General features: G+C 37.2%; 1 protein-coding gene across 1 annotated transcript in view; it reads left to right on the top strand.

Annotated features, from left to right (window-relative positions):
* Positions 1-15324, top strand: part of RASA1 (RAS p21 protein activator 1) — a 67942-nt gene that overhangs the window by 31743 nt on the left and 20875 nt on the right. Inside the window, exons 9-15 of the mRNA XM_056324095.1 lie at positions 2938-3016; positions 5913-6033; positions 7981-8137; positions 10479-10566; positions 13231-13308; positions 14569-14726; positions 15021-15097. Of these exons, the coding sequence (XP_056180070.1) occupies positions 2938-3016; positions 5913-6033; positions 7981-8137; positions 10479-10566; positions 13231-13308; positions 14569-14726; positions 15021-15097 (758 nt within the window). The remainder of the gene's footprint in view (positions 1-2937; positions 3017-5912; positions 6034-7980; positions 8138-10478; positions 10567-13230; positions 13309-14568; positions 14727-15020; positions 15098-15324) is intronic.

The following is a 15324-nucleotide window of genomic DNA, read 5'->3' on the forward strand; positions in this document are numbered from 1 at the left end:
TCTGCGCCCAGCTCCTTGCCCACCCATCTCCTGCTTGCAGGGTGGGTGCAGGGGAAGCAGAGTGGGGAAGAAGGAAAACCTTAACACTGCAAGTATGGCTCAGCCGCAGACAAAATAGTGGTGTGCTGCTGATGCAGGGTTTCAGTCACACATCTAAAATGTAGCACTGCATGGGCTGCTATGAAGGAAATCAACTCTGTCCCAGGCAGACCTTGTATAGTCGTGAATTCAGTATCTGTGTCATGAGATTTCAGTCCAGAGGTGTGCACTTGGCTTTTACTATGAGGGTGATTGAACACTGGAAGAGGTTACCCAGGAAGGTATGGCGTCTCCATCCTTGGAGATGCTCAGGATGTGGCTGATGAAGGGCCAGAGCAACCAGCCATTTTTGACCCTGCTTTGAGCTGAGGGCTCGGACTAGGTGGTCTCCAGAAGTGTCCTCTGTGCTCAACCGTTCTGTGAATAACTTCTGTATGTTCTCACGGTGTTTTTCTGTAAGATAGCATTTATTAACGTTTCAGTTCTGACTTTAAAACATGATAGGAAAAGCATACCAGTCCATTCTGCTGTTCTTTTCTTTTCTCTATCTGCCTTCTTTCCAAAAGTCAACTTACGTAACAGGTAGCATTCAAAAAACCCTGTAAATCGAGGGGTTCTACTTTATTTCTAGTGATTCTATGTCAAAGGAGAGGATAAGAAACCTTGGCCCAATAGTTTATGGAATCAACAAGCTTTCACATTATCTTGAAATTGAGAGACAGCACAATTTGAAAAAGTTGCTAGGCAGTTGGAAGATAATTTTGTTTCAACCAGTAGATGGGCCAAACAACATGAGTTTAATGTTAATTCTTTATCTTCGTATTTTAACAGTATATAGAATGATGTTGCTTAGTTCTGCCTTCCGGATTCTTTGTTATTTGAATTATCAGCTGTTGGAATAACTCTTGATTCACTCTTCAGCTGTTAAAAAAAAATTATACTGCTCATTGTGGTGAGATCCTTTTAAAATTATCCAAGTAGCTGAGACCTGAGGAACTTAACAAGCCCCGTGCTAAGCATTTTTAAATTACTGAAGTGAATGTAATGTAGTATTGAGATACATCTTTATTTCCATATATCAAACAGTTTAACTTTTTTTTTAACATACGTTCCTTGATGCATTTTGTGTAAGCAGGATTTTTGTTGCTGTCAGACATTGAAGGCGGCTGTGATTCATTTTCCTGTCCCCTAGATAAGCTTTGTGGTCAGTCTGTTTCATCCTTGATGTTAGATAGCTATGCATGTTAGATAACCGATGATTTGCAGATTCACATTCTGTCCGGATATACCTTGTGTCTTCCATTTTGCAACATTCAGTTTGTTTAGGCATTTGAGCTGAGGTAGTGGTAAGGCAGTATATTCAAGTGACCATCCGAATTGAGTTCACTTGTGGGAAGAGAGGGCTGCAGAGCCAAGCCCCCAGTTGCTTCATCAAGGCATAAAGTCCTAGCCTACCAGGACAGGGACTCTTTAACTACAAAACAAGTTTTCAGATACAACTGAGTTTATTCTTCAATCTGTTTTACAAAATTGTAAGAAACTAGGCAACTGCTCCTTATATTGAGGAACTAGCTTCTGCTGGCATTTTTAGTCAATGAAGGAGGAGATGAGACATCAACAGTCAAAGTATTCTTGATTTGATGAGTGAGAAAAATTATATAATGCTGTTTTACTTATTACAAGATGTTGGCAGTAACTATTCAACATGCAGAATGGAATGACTGAGTCATTGTTTTCTGTAGCGTGGCAAAGTTTAAATTTTTATGCAGAAGACGGCATATGCAGATTGCATCTCTGTAAAAATTGAAATAAATATTTGATTTATGTAGTACCAAAAGAGAACATGTTATTCTACATATCTGAAAAACAAAGATGGTTGTGGAAAGATTATTTCCTTATGCATACATGAGTTCATAGCTTTTAGAATGAGAGAGAGAAAAGTGAACAAAGGTGTCTTGCTATGGCTTTATTTGTAGGGTTTTGAAACTGGTTTTACAGTGTTAGATGTTTTTCCTGTGTTGGACACAACTGTATCCAATTGTAAGGTCAAAGATTTCATTGCTGTATGCCTTGTTGATTATCTGTACACACACAGATAACTGTGCATGAAGTGAGAAGATAAGCTCAGTATATTTTTGTTTTCTACTAAAGTAGTTCTTTTTTTTAGGTGGGTATTTTGCATACAAATGATTAATTTCTGTTGATGTTTGTTTTGATGTTCTTTATTAGTGTAAATTTTCGTACCTGCAAAGATAAGTCAGAGCAACTCTAATGCCTCGAATTTCAGCTTCAATCTGTCACTACTTTTCTCCTGAGCCTTCCAAACACAGTTATATTTTGAATCTGGTGATCTGAATGAATGCTTCCCTGTAGAGTGCTACTGTTTGAGTGTTTAATTTAACAGGATAGCTCAGTGATTTCTAAGTATAATCTGTATAAGCTCTTCTGCAAACCTTTTCTGTTTTCTGTTCCTGTCCTCCTAGAAGTAAATTGCTCCACACATGTGGTTTCTCTCCCATTCTCCTTCCCTAGTTACTCTAGGACTTTGGAAGTTATTACCAATGAAATAGCAATTTTCAGCCTGGTTGGAGAGCTGGTAATGCACATGTGCTACTTGAATGTGGAAAAAGCGGTGTCCTCATCTGGCATTTTAAGTAACTAATTAAAATATTTTGTGGAGTTTAGAGTTAATACATTCTGAATACAGTTTTGTGAACTTTCTTGACTTCAGTATATTAGTAAATTCTCATTGCTACAAATGGGATTATGATGTTTAACACTTGATTTTATTAAAACTTTGTGAGAAAGTTTTCTGTGGTTGTATGAAAAAGCAGATTCTCAAACAGAGGAAAAACTAACCTGTTTAACGTTTGAATCCTCCTTTTCTTATTGGAACAGTATCGCTGACATCATTGAGCACTATAGAAAAGAACAGATTGTTGAAGGATATTACCTTAAAGATCCTGTTCCAATGCAGGTAAGATTTCTTCTCTGAGCATTTGTGGTTGAAGACACAGACCTAATCATCATCAAATCAATTTAGGAATGAATTACCGCAGAGATGCCAACGGTAGTTAAACAGCATCATCTCCAATTTTAATGTTTTCATCTTGTTTCTTTTGTTTTATCCTCAAATGCATTCAGTTACCAAGGGTTGGCTTATAGTCAAACAGTAAATGTGGTAAGCTCCGTCTGTCCTCTGGGGGTGTTCCTCGTCTGCTGTGTGCCCCTAGCTTTGGTCTCATGCGCAACCATGCTGTGCCTTAGTTCCATTTTAGGAGGAACCAGTCTGCCCTCCTGTCTTCTCTGTCTGCGCTTTTTCTGCTGCCAGAGGAAACCTGTATGCACAGAAAAGCTTCAGGGCTGATCGCAGGGCTTTTCTGGAGTGCTCTTCCTTCATAGCAGAAGCTCATCCTATGAGACCACCAGTAATAAGCACACCACATCATCCACCTTTGCATAAACTTATAGCATATATAAACATAAAGCATTCATGTATATTTGGTTCCCCCTCTGTTCCCAAACTTTATTGTTTCAATGGTTAGAAATTTGCCCTTAATTTCCTCCTTAAGTGTTACGGTCAATTCATACTCCTTTGTGAGATCTGTGGTGTTAATACAAGAACATTTCTTGTATTCTCCCTTCGTCAGCTCACTGAGCTAAGCATACCAAAGCTGATTCTGTCCATTTGTAATGTTCTCAAGCTGCCACCAACTTTCATGTGAGCTTGCCTTTCTTGAATGTGGTGGACCAGGTCAGAGGGAATTACCCATGCCATGGTACTTTACACTTTCTCTCTGGAAAATACTTGACAGAAATATCCTAGAATAGGTGTCATTTTCTGTGGTGGGTTGACCCTGGTGAGCAGCAAAGGACCCACATCTTTGGTTGCTCATCCCATCTCCTGCAGGATGGGGACAAGAGCAAAAAAACCCTCCTGGGTTGAAATAAGAACAGTTTAATAAGCAAAGGAAAGAGTAATGGAGGTGATGCAAAAGCAGTCACTCACTACCTCCCACAAGCAGGCTGATGCCCAGCCAGTCTTTGAGCAGTGGTCACCTAGGAAGGCACCCTTCCCCACCCAGTTTTATTGGTGATAATGATGGTTACATGATGTGGCAGGGAATATCCCTTTGATCAGTTGGTGTCAGCTGTCCCAGCTGTGTCTGCTGCCAGCATCTTGTCCACCCAAGCCATCTTGCAGAGGAGGGGGCAGAGGGGGAAGTGGAGAAGGTCTTGAGGCTGTGCAAGCACTGATCAGCAAGAGCAAAACCACTGGTGTGTTACCAAGGCTGTTTTAGTCACAAAACCAAAACACAGTACTACAGGGGTATTGTCATAGCCACATTACACCGTAGCTCAGTCCTGCGAATGAATGAGCTGTTCAAGTTTCTCATTTTCTGTTCTCTGTAAGTGTCAACAGGTGTAACTTATGTTGTACTGGTAGACTTATACCTTGTTACTCTGATCTTTCCTGTACTGCTAATTGTGTTGTGTCATCAGTGCTTCCCAGTTGTTTGCTGCTGTTAACTCGTGCTCTGTAATGTGGTCGGGTCAAAAAGCAAATATGAATCCTGAAACTGCACCTTGAAAATCTTCACTATAACTTTCCTTTTGCTCCATCATTCCTCTTGAATTATGGCAGTAATTGTCTTCATTTTTGGTTTTTGCAATGCACTTACAGTTCCTGTAGTAGTAATCTTCTCTGCATTGACTAATTTTCCATGTGAGACTACTTCAGATTCTTTTAAATTATTCACATATATTTGTAAGTATCTTTGCTTAAAGATTTAGTGGTCAGTGGTGCAATTTTTGTTCAGCTTTGTGTTACTTCCTTTCCACATACTACCATGCTCTATGTTTTTGAGGGAAAAGAAATTCAGAAGCCTTGAATAATTTTAGGGTCAGTCTGATTGACTTCCTGGGTCTAATACAAAATCTACTATACAATAATTGTCACTGGAGCTGTTGTTTTGGGCACTGTCCCTCGCATAGCTATGTTATGGAGATTATCTTGAACTCGTAAACATCTGGGTGTTGCTTCCATTGTAGATCCTGTAATTCCTGTTAGTTTTACTGAAGTATTTTTCATCTTGCTTTTTTCATGATGTTCAAAATCATAATTCTTGTAGATACATGGGCAGCAAAAAAATATTTAGTGTGAGCCAGTTCATATGTCGCTTTTCATCTCTGTTCTCATTGTTCGACAGTCTTGCTTTTCATATTTTCTTACGGCTAAAGAACTTTTGCTGATCAGCTTACTCGGTAAGGTCAAACTTGGCTTGGTTTTTGGCCATGCTCATTTGTTTTTTGCATTTCCAGTTCCTACAATTTTGTGTGAATTTATCCTTTTTCTCTTTCCTGTTTCTGGTTTCTTCTCTGGTTTTGAGTTCTACTCAGGACATGTGAGTTCTAATGAGATTAATGAGGGACTGTGCAACTTTGACTGAGTCAGTGTTAATTGTGATCTGCACTGTTCTTATTGCTTCAGAGCTTATCCATGATTACTTATCCCAAAAGCTTTGGTAGAAGACAGTTAGAAGCTAGATCTGTAAAGACTTGCATAAATTTAACAGAAATCACGTTGAAAGATGCTGCTTTTTATTTAATATGAAAAAGACACAATGTTACTTTGTAGAAGTTGATCTGTATTGAAATCTTTTTTCTGCTATCATAATTCTGGAAATAGGAAAATAGTTACATTACATTTTAATATTATATGAAAAATTATGTTGCTTTATTAACATGCATGAGAGAACAAGAGTAGTGACTTGGTGGCAATCAATATGATGATCATAGATGCAGCTTCATAGTGTGTAATTTTTAATGGCAATTTCTGAGCTTAAAATATGTTTTTCTTATTTATTTACCAGCACCAAGAACAAGTGCTTAATGATACAGTGGATGGAAAGGAAATCTACAATACAATTCGTCGGAAAACAAAGGATGCTTTTTATAAAAATATTGTCAAAAAAGGTTATCTTCTGAAAAAAAGTGAGTTATGTTTACTTTTATGACATCTTTTTAAAAATAATAATAAATCAACTATTGAACATAGCATCATAGAATATGTGATGTTGGAAGGGATCCATAAGGCTCCTTGGGTCCAACTTGTGCTCCTTGCAGGACTAACTAAACCATATGACAAAGCGTGTCATCCAGCAGCTCCTTAAACTCTGACAGGGTTGGTGCTGTGACCACCTCCCTGGGGAGACTCTTCCAGTGGCCAGCCGCCTTTCCTTAACACCCAGCCTGAACTTCCTCTAACGCAGCTTCATTCCGTTTCCTCCTGTCCTGTTGCTGGTCACCAGGGAGAGATCATCAGTAGTTTCTGCCCCACTGCCCACCTTGAGGAAGGTGTAGATTCTGATGAGGTCATCCCTCAGCCTTCTCCAAGCTGAACATGCATACTTAGCAAGTTTAGTATAGTAATAGTACTAGAAAGGACAAAATTGAAGGATCTAAAAAGTGTGTGAAGAGTATGAAAGATGTCTTTCCTTAAGTAGTAGATGTATAGAACAACATAATATGTAAAATTACATGCAGTGTGAAAATGTTGATTGGCAGTTGTTCTGAAAAAAATCAGAGTATGGCCCAAAACTAGGCAACCTTGTCAAAGGTAGCATTCAACCTCATTAAATGAAGTATGTGTTCGTAAAAAGTGTTTCTATTTAATATGGAACTCACTAAATTCTAGCTGAACAGAGTAGGTTAGAGAGAACTAGAATAATAAATCCGCATTCACTGACTGCTTGACTCATCTCAATATAACCCTAAGGAATTGTCATTGAATAAGTCTTCGAAGTTCTGAGGAAGGAGAAAAACTTTCAGTAATAAAATTTCTGCAAATGACAGAGACCATACTAGAAGCATAAGATACAGATAGTAATCTGGATAGTGACCAAAAGAGAGAAGGAAGATTTGATTTTTACATATAGCCAAATACAAAAGAGACATTAAAAAAACCTAAACCACCCAAAACTGTAGACCCTCTGAACAGAACAGGGCAAGTATCTCTTCTATTGAGAAGTCAGATTCTGAGAGAAGGTGTAGAGTGAGGAATCAAATGAGAATGAATTGAAAACCTTTAGCTAGAAGAGACAATGAGATACTTTAAATGTGCAGGCTGGAGTACTGAGTAGGTGCAGAGAGGTGCACGTAGCTGCATATGGGAAAAATGCAGTAAAATGACTCTTCCGTCTAGGAGTCAGAGTGTAAGAAGTGGATGTTAACATTTGTCTCTTCAAAACAGTGCTCATTTATTGAGGCCCATGGTGGATTTAAGATTATCAAAGTACAAAATTAAGGCTGAAAGCTTTTTCTAAATGCATTAATTAGTTGCAGAAAGTTCCTAATCCATTGTAGTTCAGAGAACATTTTCTCTGGAACAAGTGGAACCACTTAGATTCTTAGACATGGTTGTGTTTGGGGCATGGCTGTGGTTGAAGTTTGCATATAACTTAATCCCATTTCTGTTCTTCAGCCATGCTGTTTTAAGATACTGTATGCAATCTGTTAAACATTGGTCAGAGTTTAGGATTAACTTTCTTATCTCAAGAATCTAATTTTTACTTAAAATCGTAATAAATGGGATCCACAGCATCGTTATTTGCAAACTGTCTAGATACAATCTTAAAACTGTCAGGAACTCACCGTCCAGGCAGCTCATATGCACTTGCTTAGTCCTGTTGAAATCTGTGAAAATGTTTAGAGAACGGTTTGCAACTCTACCTGTATCTGTGAAGAGGGTCTGATTTTAGCCACATGTTGCATAAAATTGAGTGTGTGTACTGATATTATAACGTAGGTGTGATTACTTGTACATTGTACTTCTGTTTGCAATTTCACAAAAACTTGACTGCCCTCTTTTGTTTTCTTCATTTACAAAATTTACACTTTCTTTTAAACAGTATTGTAACTTTTTGCTTGACTCTTCTACAGGTAAAGGAAAGAGATGGAAAAACTTGTACTTTATATTAGAGGGAAACGATGCCCAGCTTATTTATTTTGAAAGTGAAAAACGAGCCACAAAACCCAAAGGACTAATAGACCTTAGTGTGTGTTCTGTCTACGGAGTACATGACAGTTTGTTTGGCAGGTAGGACACTGGCTTTTAATTCTCATACGTGCAGCAGGAGAGTTGGCTGCTGGTTTGAGACATGTGCAAGACACCGGCAATACGTCACTAGTGAATGCCTGGCTTGCATTGTGGCTCTTGGTTCATACCAAGAGTCTGTAGTTGGTGTGAATCGCAAGAAGCATATTTAGACAGATGTAGCTGATGAATAGTAATCTGTTTAGCCATGGCAACTCGATTGCTAGCAACTGTACATAACTTGCAGTCAGAAATTTTAGACTGTAGTATCAAAGTTTTATTGTGAAATAGGAACCGATGATGGTTTGAGCTTTTTTGCATTGTCATTCTTGAATATTCAGTGCATTAATTGTTCCATCTTTCATTTTACAGGTATTAGAGATTATGAACTGAGGGGCTTAATCCTTTTGAACCAAGGATTGGCAAGATAAAGAATTTTGTCAATTCCAAAAGATGTACTTTCTTTTGTTAGGGATTTGAAAAATAACTTGGTTAGATGGAGTCTGTAAATGCTTTTCTGTTTAAGAACAAGTACCTTTGTTAGATGAGACCAACTTAGTAGTAAACTAGTTCATATGAGTTAACATCCTCAGAAATTGGTTTTGCACAGTTGCTGTATTCAGAGAATTTTCACATCAAATCTCATTTACTGTAATATTTTGATGTTCAAAATATGCCAGCTGGAAGGGATGCAGTTATCAGCAAATTATTTGAGAATCAGAAGTCTTTCAGATATTACTGGTAATTAACATGAAAAGAGTTTACATGTTTGTTCATTGGTAGTTAAAAAAAAACAACCTCCACTGTCCTGTATTGTAATGTCTTATAGAAGAAATAAGTACACATACTCCTGCAAGTGTTAGTGAATTGAAGTTCCAGTTATCTCATGGATCTTAATATTTATTAAAAAATTACAGATAGTCCACTTTTTATGAAAAAAATTCAAGACAAATGCTTAACATTACTGGCATTTCTTAAGCTGCAAAGATGGATGCTTTTGTTTGATCTGTGGGATTCTTTTAATAATTTTGAAATAATCAGTTAAACTAATAGAATGAGGAGCATAGATAGAGTACTGGAACAGCAATGAAAAAAATTACTGGAATATTCCTTATGTAAGCTGGCAATTATGCAGGAAGCTTTAGCGTATATTGTAAACAAGGAACATTTTGATTAACAGCAACTAGAAACAGCTTTTAAATGCACTGTGCTGTGAGTTAGTGTAGTTGGACAGTAAGTGGGTACTAAAGGTGGGTAGGAGGACTTGCGTGGTTGCACAGCTTTGGAAGCTGTTACTGAAGAACTGTAGCTGAGACAGTTCCTCCTGCATTTTAATTAGCTGGTAAAAACTGCCTTTCTCAGAAGTACAGTGAAGTCTGTAGCTTTGCATGGTTCTTTGGTGGCAATGATTTAATTAGCCCCAGACCTGGCTACTTCCTGCTTTCCCCCACCCTTCTGCAGCACGGCCACAGAGTGCCGTGTCAGCATTTCTCCAGGCAGTGAAATAGATGGGGGAACTGAAGACTGAAACTCCTTTGCAAATGAAGTACGATCTTTCACATGGTGCTGGTTTTGGGACAGCGAAACTTCCTTGAGCACAGTGTTGGAAAGTCATGAGTAAAGTGTGCACTTTAAATAGCTTGTAATTTAACAAAGCAAAATATTATTTTTTTTGTTGACTTCTTGGCAAATGAGTGAAGGTACACAAAATGGCAAAGACACAATAATTGTATTTAAGGCTCTAGAAGTTTGTGTCACATACATTCAGTGATTACTATGTGATCCAGTACACATTTTATTAGTCGCAAGAGCCATGGGAAATGTTCAGATAGGGGATTCCTTATGTTAATATTGTTTCCTGAAAGAACAAATCCTTAATGTATGATTAATTGCTTGGGAACTAATGCTGAACCTCTGCTGCTTCTAAAGTCTCTAGGACTGGTCCTCATTGACAAGTCTGCCGTTACCAGATAGCTCTTTTGCCATGACTGTAAGTCAGCATACATGCCTGTTCAGGTACAGACCATTCTAAAAGTTTATCATTATTCTGAAATGAACTAGCTGGAGCGAAGTGTGGTTTTCTTCAAATGATGTAATACATTCAACCCAAAATGCAGTTTTGAAGGACCTGAGAAATCTAGTTGGAGTTCTTCCTCTTTCCGTGTCTGACGATGCTACATGTATACAAACAAAAATTGATGCAATGTTTAATGCTCGTGAAAGACAAACAGCAGGAATGCAAGTCCAGTGTAAACTTGGTTTGGGACAGATCAATGAGTGAAGGTGTCCGTTAATATTACAAAGATTAATTAAACTGACGTTTTCTGTTTTGTTTATTTTTAAGGCCAAACTGTTTTCAGATAGTAGTTCAGCACTTTAGTGAAGAGCATTACATCTTTTACTTTGCAGGCGAAACTCCAGAACAAGCACAGGTGAGAGCTTTTGTTGGTAAATATAATGTAAGAAGTAGTTTCTTGTCTTGTGATGTTTAATGATACTACCCTTCTGAAACGGGAAGCAAGTGTGTCACAAATAGTGGCTATCTCTACATTAGTAGGTGTTATAATGAAGTAGTAGCAGATCTCTAAGGGGAACGCAGATCCTGTGTTAACTGCACTTGGATGTTCTTTGGACGAGTTCCAGGCAGGTCCCATGGACTGAACGTCTATTATTTTCCATTATATGTTTCTGGAGAACTTTTTTTTTTTTTGACCTAGTTCAATTCAGAAGAATAATTTACTCGCCAGGACTTTTCCATGTTATAAACCAGAGCATGGTAAGTGGGAGTTTTCCTTTAAAGGCATATTCCTGGTATGAACGAAGATGCTAATGCACGTGTGTGTGCCCAGTGACCAAAATGTATTGAACTGCCTTTTGCAGTTATTTGTACTGTCTATAAATTTGTGGTTGTTCATAGTCTTGCGCTCTGATTGTACATGAAAAGTAAGGTTTTCTCTTTTTAGTTGGTACCCTTTAGTTACTAGATCTCTAGTGGTTATGTTTGCTGATTGAGAATGGTAGGAGAGGAGCCTAAACTCTGAAATTCATTCACTGGCAGGAGAGCATATCATATAAAAAATGTCCTTATTTATTAAGTTTACAGCTCTGGAAGTCCACAGCTCTGAGATATACCAGTTGTATCAGAAGTTTTGCATTTGATTTCATTTGAATGGAATTAAAGCTGTTTAGAGCACTCATAACAGACTGCTATTCACCAGAGCATGAAGGCTGTATAAATTTGGTATTCTGTTTGTGCTGTATGTAAAGGAAACCACAGATTTTCCTGTTAAATTAATACAGATTTATTAGAGTTGCTGAGATGATATCAGAGTGATGTAGTAGCATTTGTCACACAACTTCTAATGTACCGCCTTTGAGAAGCAGTGTGCTGAATAGTAATTGAGAATTATATGTTAATTTCCACATTTACTACTTCCTGTACATTAATTTTTGTCACATCTGCAATGTCTTTTGTGTTCTACAAATTAAAAGAATTAAGAGTGTGTAGAAGACAATATCCTGGCTTGTTCCCTGAACATTTGGTATAATCTGCTTTTGGTTTTGATCTGCTTAACAGGCGTTCACTGTGTTTATACAGAATACAGGGTGATTGGTTTTGTTGGTTTTGGGGTTTTTGGGGGGTTTTTTTTTGAGTATGGTTTTGGCCCAGGAAAGTTTATAGATATTTCTCTTTTGAGAAAGTTCCGCTTTCTTTACTCTGTAACATTTCATAAAATAATAATTTTCTTTTTATATGAATACCCTCTTATAACGTGGTACATAAATACCAAAGCAGCGCCATCCTGCTGTTGTCTTTATGGTTTGTACCAAACAAAAGCAAATATAAAATGTAGCCTTACGTGCTTGTGTCACTGTGCTTACTGTGACACATTGCTCATTCTTGCTGCTGTAAGCTCTGGCATTTAAGGGGAAAGGTTTTCCTGCTATGAGTATAGAGGCGTATTTAGCATCCAGGAAATATTTTTGTTAGAGTGTTTAGGAGGCATTTGTTTCTTTGATAGCTACTCCTGAGAATAAGGAAACAAGCTGTTGAAACTTAGTGATGCATAGTTGAAAGCTTTTCCTTCTGTGGAAGGTTTTGAAAGCTGAAACCCGAGCTGCAAAGTAGTCTAGCTGAAAATAGCTGCAGTACCTGTTCCTGTATTTTTTAAATGTGGAGGATACTGTGAAGGGTAAGATGGAAAGAGTGTTGTGGTTTTTCTAATGACATTGTTAAACTTTATTTTGAGAATAATGACAGATCTTTGAGATACAGATATAAGAAGACTGTTGGTCAAAACCTGAATTTTGCGCTTTGCAAGAACTACACAAAATTCAGTGGTTGGGAGACAAAAACTAGAGCATGCGGCTATAACATGTCTTACGCCTTGCAAAGGCCCTTTGCAAAGTTCCTCTGTTAGCAACTGTCTCATGCTTCAGTGACTTTTTCAGAAGTGGCCTGGAGAGTTGGCCTCTTAGCAGCATATTTGTTTTTTAAAAAAATACACACAAGGTTCTACAGTCACTTTGATGTTAGACAACCTGTTTGTTTCCTTGATAATAATGGAATCTATCCATCCACTCTGCTGTATGCATTTGTGAGCAGACGAAGTGGGGAGTGTTGGATATATGCTGTATTTCTCTGTTTATGTTTTAGTTTTTGTTTGAGGTGTGCATAATATTGTGACTGTGGTGCAGAAGTACTGGAGAGAATCACCACAACAGTTTGGCTTGTAAACTGTAATTTTGTCAGAAGCAAACAAGTTTTGCTTCATTTTATATACCATTTGTAATTTCATGTAATATTACTAGACTGGAAAATTGGTAAAGGTCACACTGCATATCCATTAGTAATGCTTGTTGTTTCTAAAGGAGAAAATGATCCAGATTTGTAAATCCTTTATTAGGTTTTTGCACAGTAAAGTAAGAACTTTGCTTTAATATTGAAACTTGCATACTTTGGAATTACAGAAAACTTAAGTTTTGCCAAGGTAGAGTGAAAACTTCAGATACTCTTTTTTAGATATGTCTCTTCCACTGAAAGATGCTGTATCTGACTTTGTATTGTTACACTGTTGTGTGTCCTTCTCTCTTAGGACTGGATGAAAGCTCTGCAGATGTTTTGCAGTTTAAGAAAAACCAGTCCAGGAACATCAAATAAACGTCTACGTCAGGTGAAGCTGATATTATGGGGTTGGTGGTGCACATGGAGGAGTTTTTTGTCTACTCTTTGCAAAACGATACTGATAAATCTTAGAATTCTCCTTTCAACAGCAGTAAATCCTGCATATACTTACTCTCCGTTTTGGAGTTATGCAGTATCCTTGCAAAACCAACCAGAATGACTCACACTTTGTTGTATCATCTACATATATAAAACCCAGAATGGCTTTAGGCAATCTGCTTGCGCTTTGCGAGGTATTATTTTCTGACTGCATTTGAGTGAAGTTGTAAAGAAGTCAGCATTTGGATTGTCTTAGCTTTTTAAAACTTAGGCCATACAGGAAGCTTTAAAAATTTGACAAACTTAAATGACGTGTAAACAAAATACTCATTCAACTAATACTTATTTTCAGTAACAAATACATGCTGAACCATGCTTGTGGCTTAATTTTGCTTGGCCCGTTGAAAGTGCTGTGTTTGCCAGAATTTCCTCATAGGTAGAGGATAGATAGTCATAAATGACTAAGTCTGTAATGATTGGAGAATAAGGGAAATACTTCAAGAATTCCTGTTCTTTTTGAATGTTAAGAACATGGTGTTTTAACAGACAGGTGAAAAGGGAATTAATTGGGATGTTTTTCAGGACACAATTGTTCCGTAGCAAACATTAAAGATGTTTCGATACTTCTAAATAAATGAACTAAATTAGGTGCATTCACAAATAAAGTGGCAGGTGGAATTGGGAGCTTCAAGCTGCAAAAGCAAAGGAAAAAGTGATGATCTGAAATAATTTTTTACTTCAAAATGCAAAGAAAATGCTCATCTGCATAAAAAAATAGACTGTAATGTGTTGCACAAGGGAATTTTACTTAATCTGTTAGTAAGGTACCAAATACGCCATTGTATTTGGAATTGTTAAAAACCTTTTATTTGAGGTGCCAGTCTTAGATATCAATAAAATTTTCTGTGTGTAGAAAAGTTAGTATTTGCAAATTCTAATGCCTCAAAGATAATTTTAAAAGCTGACAAGATGCCTTAAAAACATGGGGCATTTGCTTTCAGTAATTGAGTTACTCTGTCACTAGTGCCTCTTAAAATGTTGTTGCATTACTTCTGTTCCTTGCTCTCCTTACTAGGAAATTTTAGTTTTACTCAGTGTTCATATATTAACATTAAGCCTCTGCACTGAGAATAAAAATTAATTCATTTGTGTGTTTTGTATTTCTATTTTAGCAACAAAAAGTAAATTTTGTGTTTGTTTTTTTTTTTAGGTCAGCAGTCTTATTTTGCATGTAGAAGAAGCTCATACACTCCCAGTAAAACATTTTACTAATCCGTATTGTAACATCTACCTGAACAGTGTCCAGGTAGCAAAAACACACATCAGGGAAGGGCAGAACCCTGTGTGGTCAGAAGAGTTTGTCTTTGAGTAAGTCTTAATCTTCTTGAGTTACTGCATTTCACTGCTAAGTTGCATTGCATTCAAGATTCTTAACACTGTGTGCTATTTTGCATATGCTTTTTAAAAATACAGTATGTGTGTTTATACAGCAGCAACTTTTCAGCCAAATTGTGCATGGGCAGAATATTTTGTAGACACCTAAATATCTTTGTTAATGTGCCTTTGGCTGATGATGGGAACTCGGGATTGATATGATTTTAGAATAAGCTTAAATGCCAGACAAATATAGTATTAACTGAGGCTTTCTGTCTTTTCTCCTAGTGATCTTTCATCTGATATTAATAGATTTGAGATAAGTCTTAGTAACAAAACAAAGAAAAGTAAAGATCCAGATATATGTAAGTATTTTTCTGTAAAAGGTACTTGTATGTTGCAGCAGTGGATACTTTGTGTGGTTTTCATTACTCTTGTCAAACCTTATCACAAGAGAATTAAGTCTGGGTTTGTGCTCACCGTAATGCTGTGTTTGTGTGTTTTGGGTGTCTGGTACTGGCTTTCCATTAATGTTTTTACAATGAGAACCTGCATATTTATTACTGATAAATTGCACAGTAATCCAGTCTTT

Source organism: Falco biarmicus, chromosome Z, assembly GCF_023638135.1.
Source record: "Falco biarmicus isolate bFalBia1 chromosome Z, bFalBia1.pri, whole genome shotgun sequence".
NCBI classification, from domain to species: Eukaryota; Metazoa; Chordata; class Aves; order Falconiformes; family Falconidae; genus Falco; species Falco biarmicus.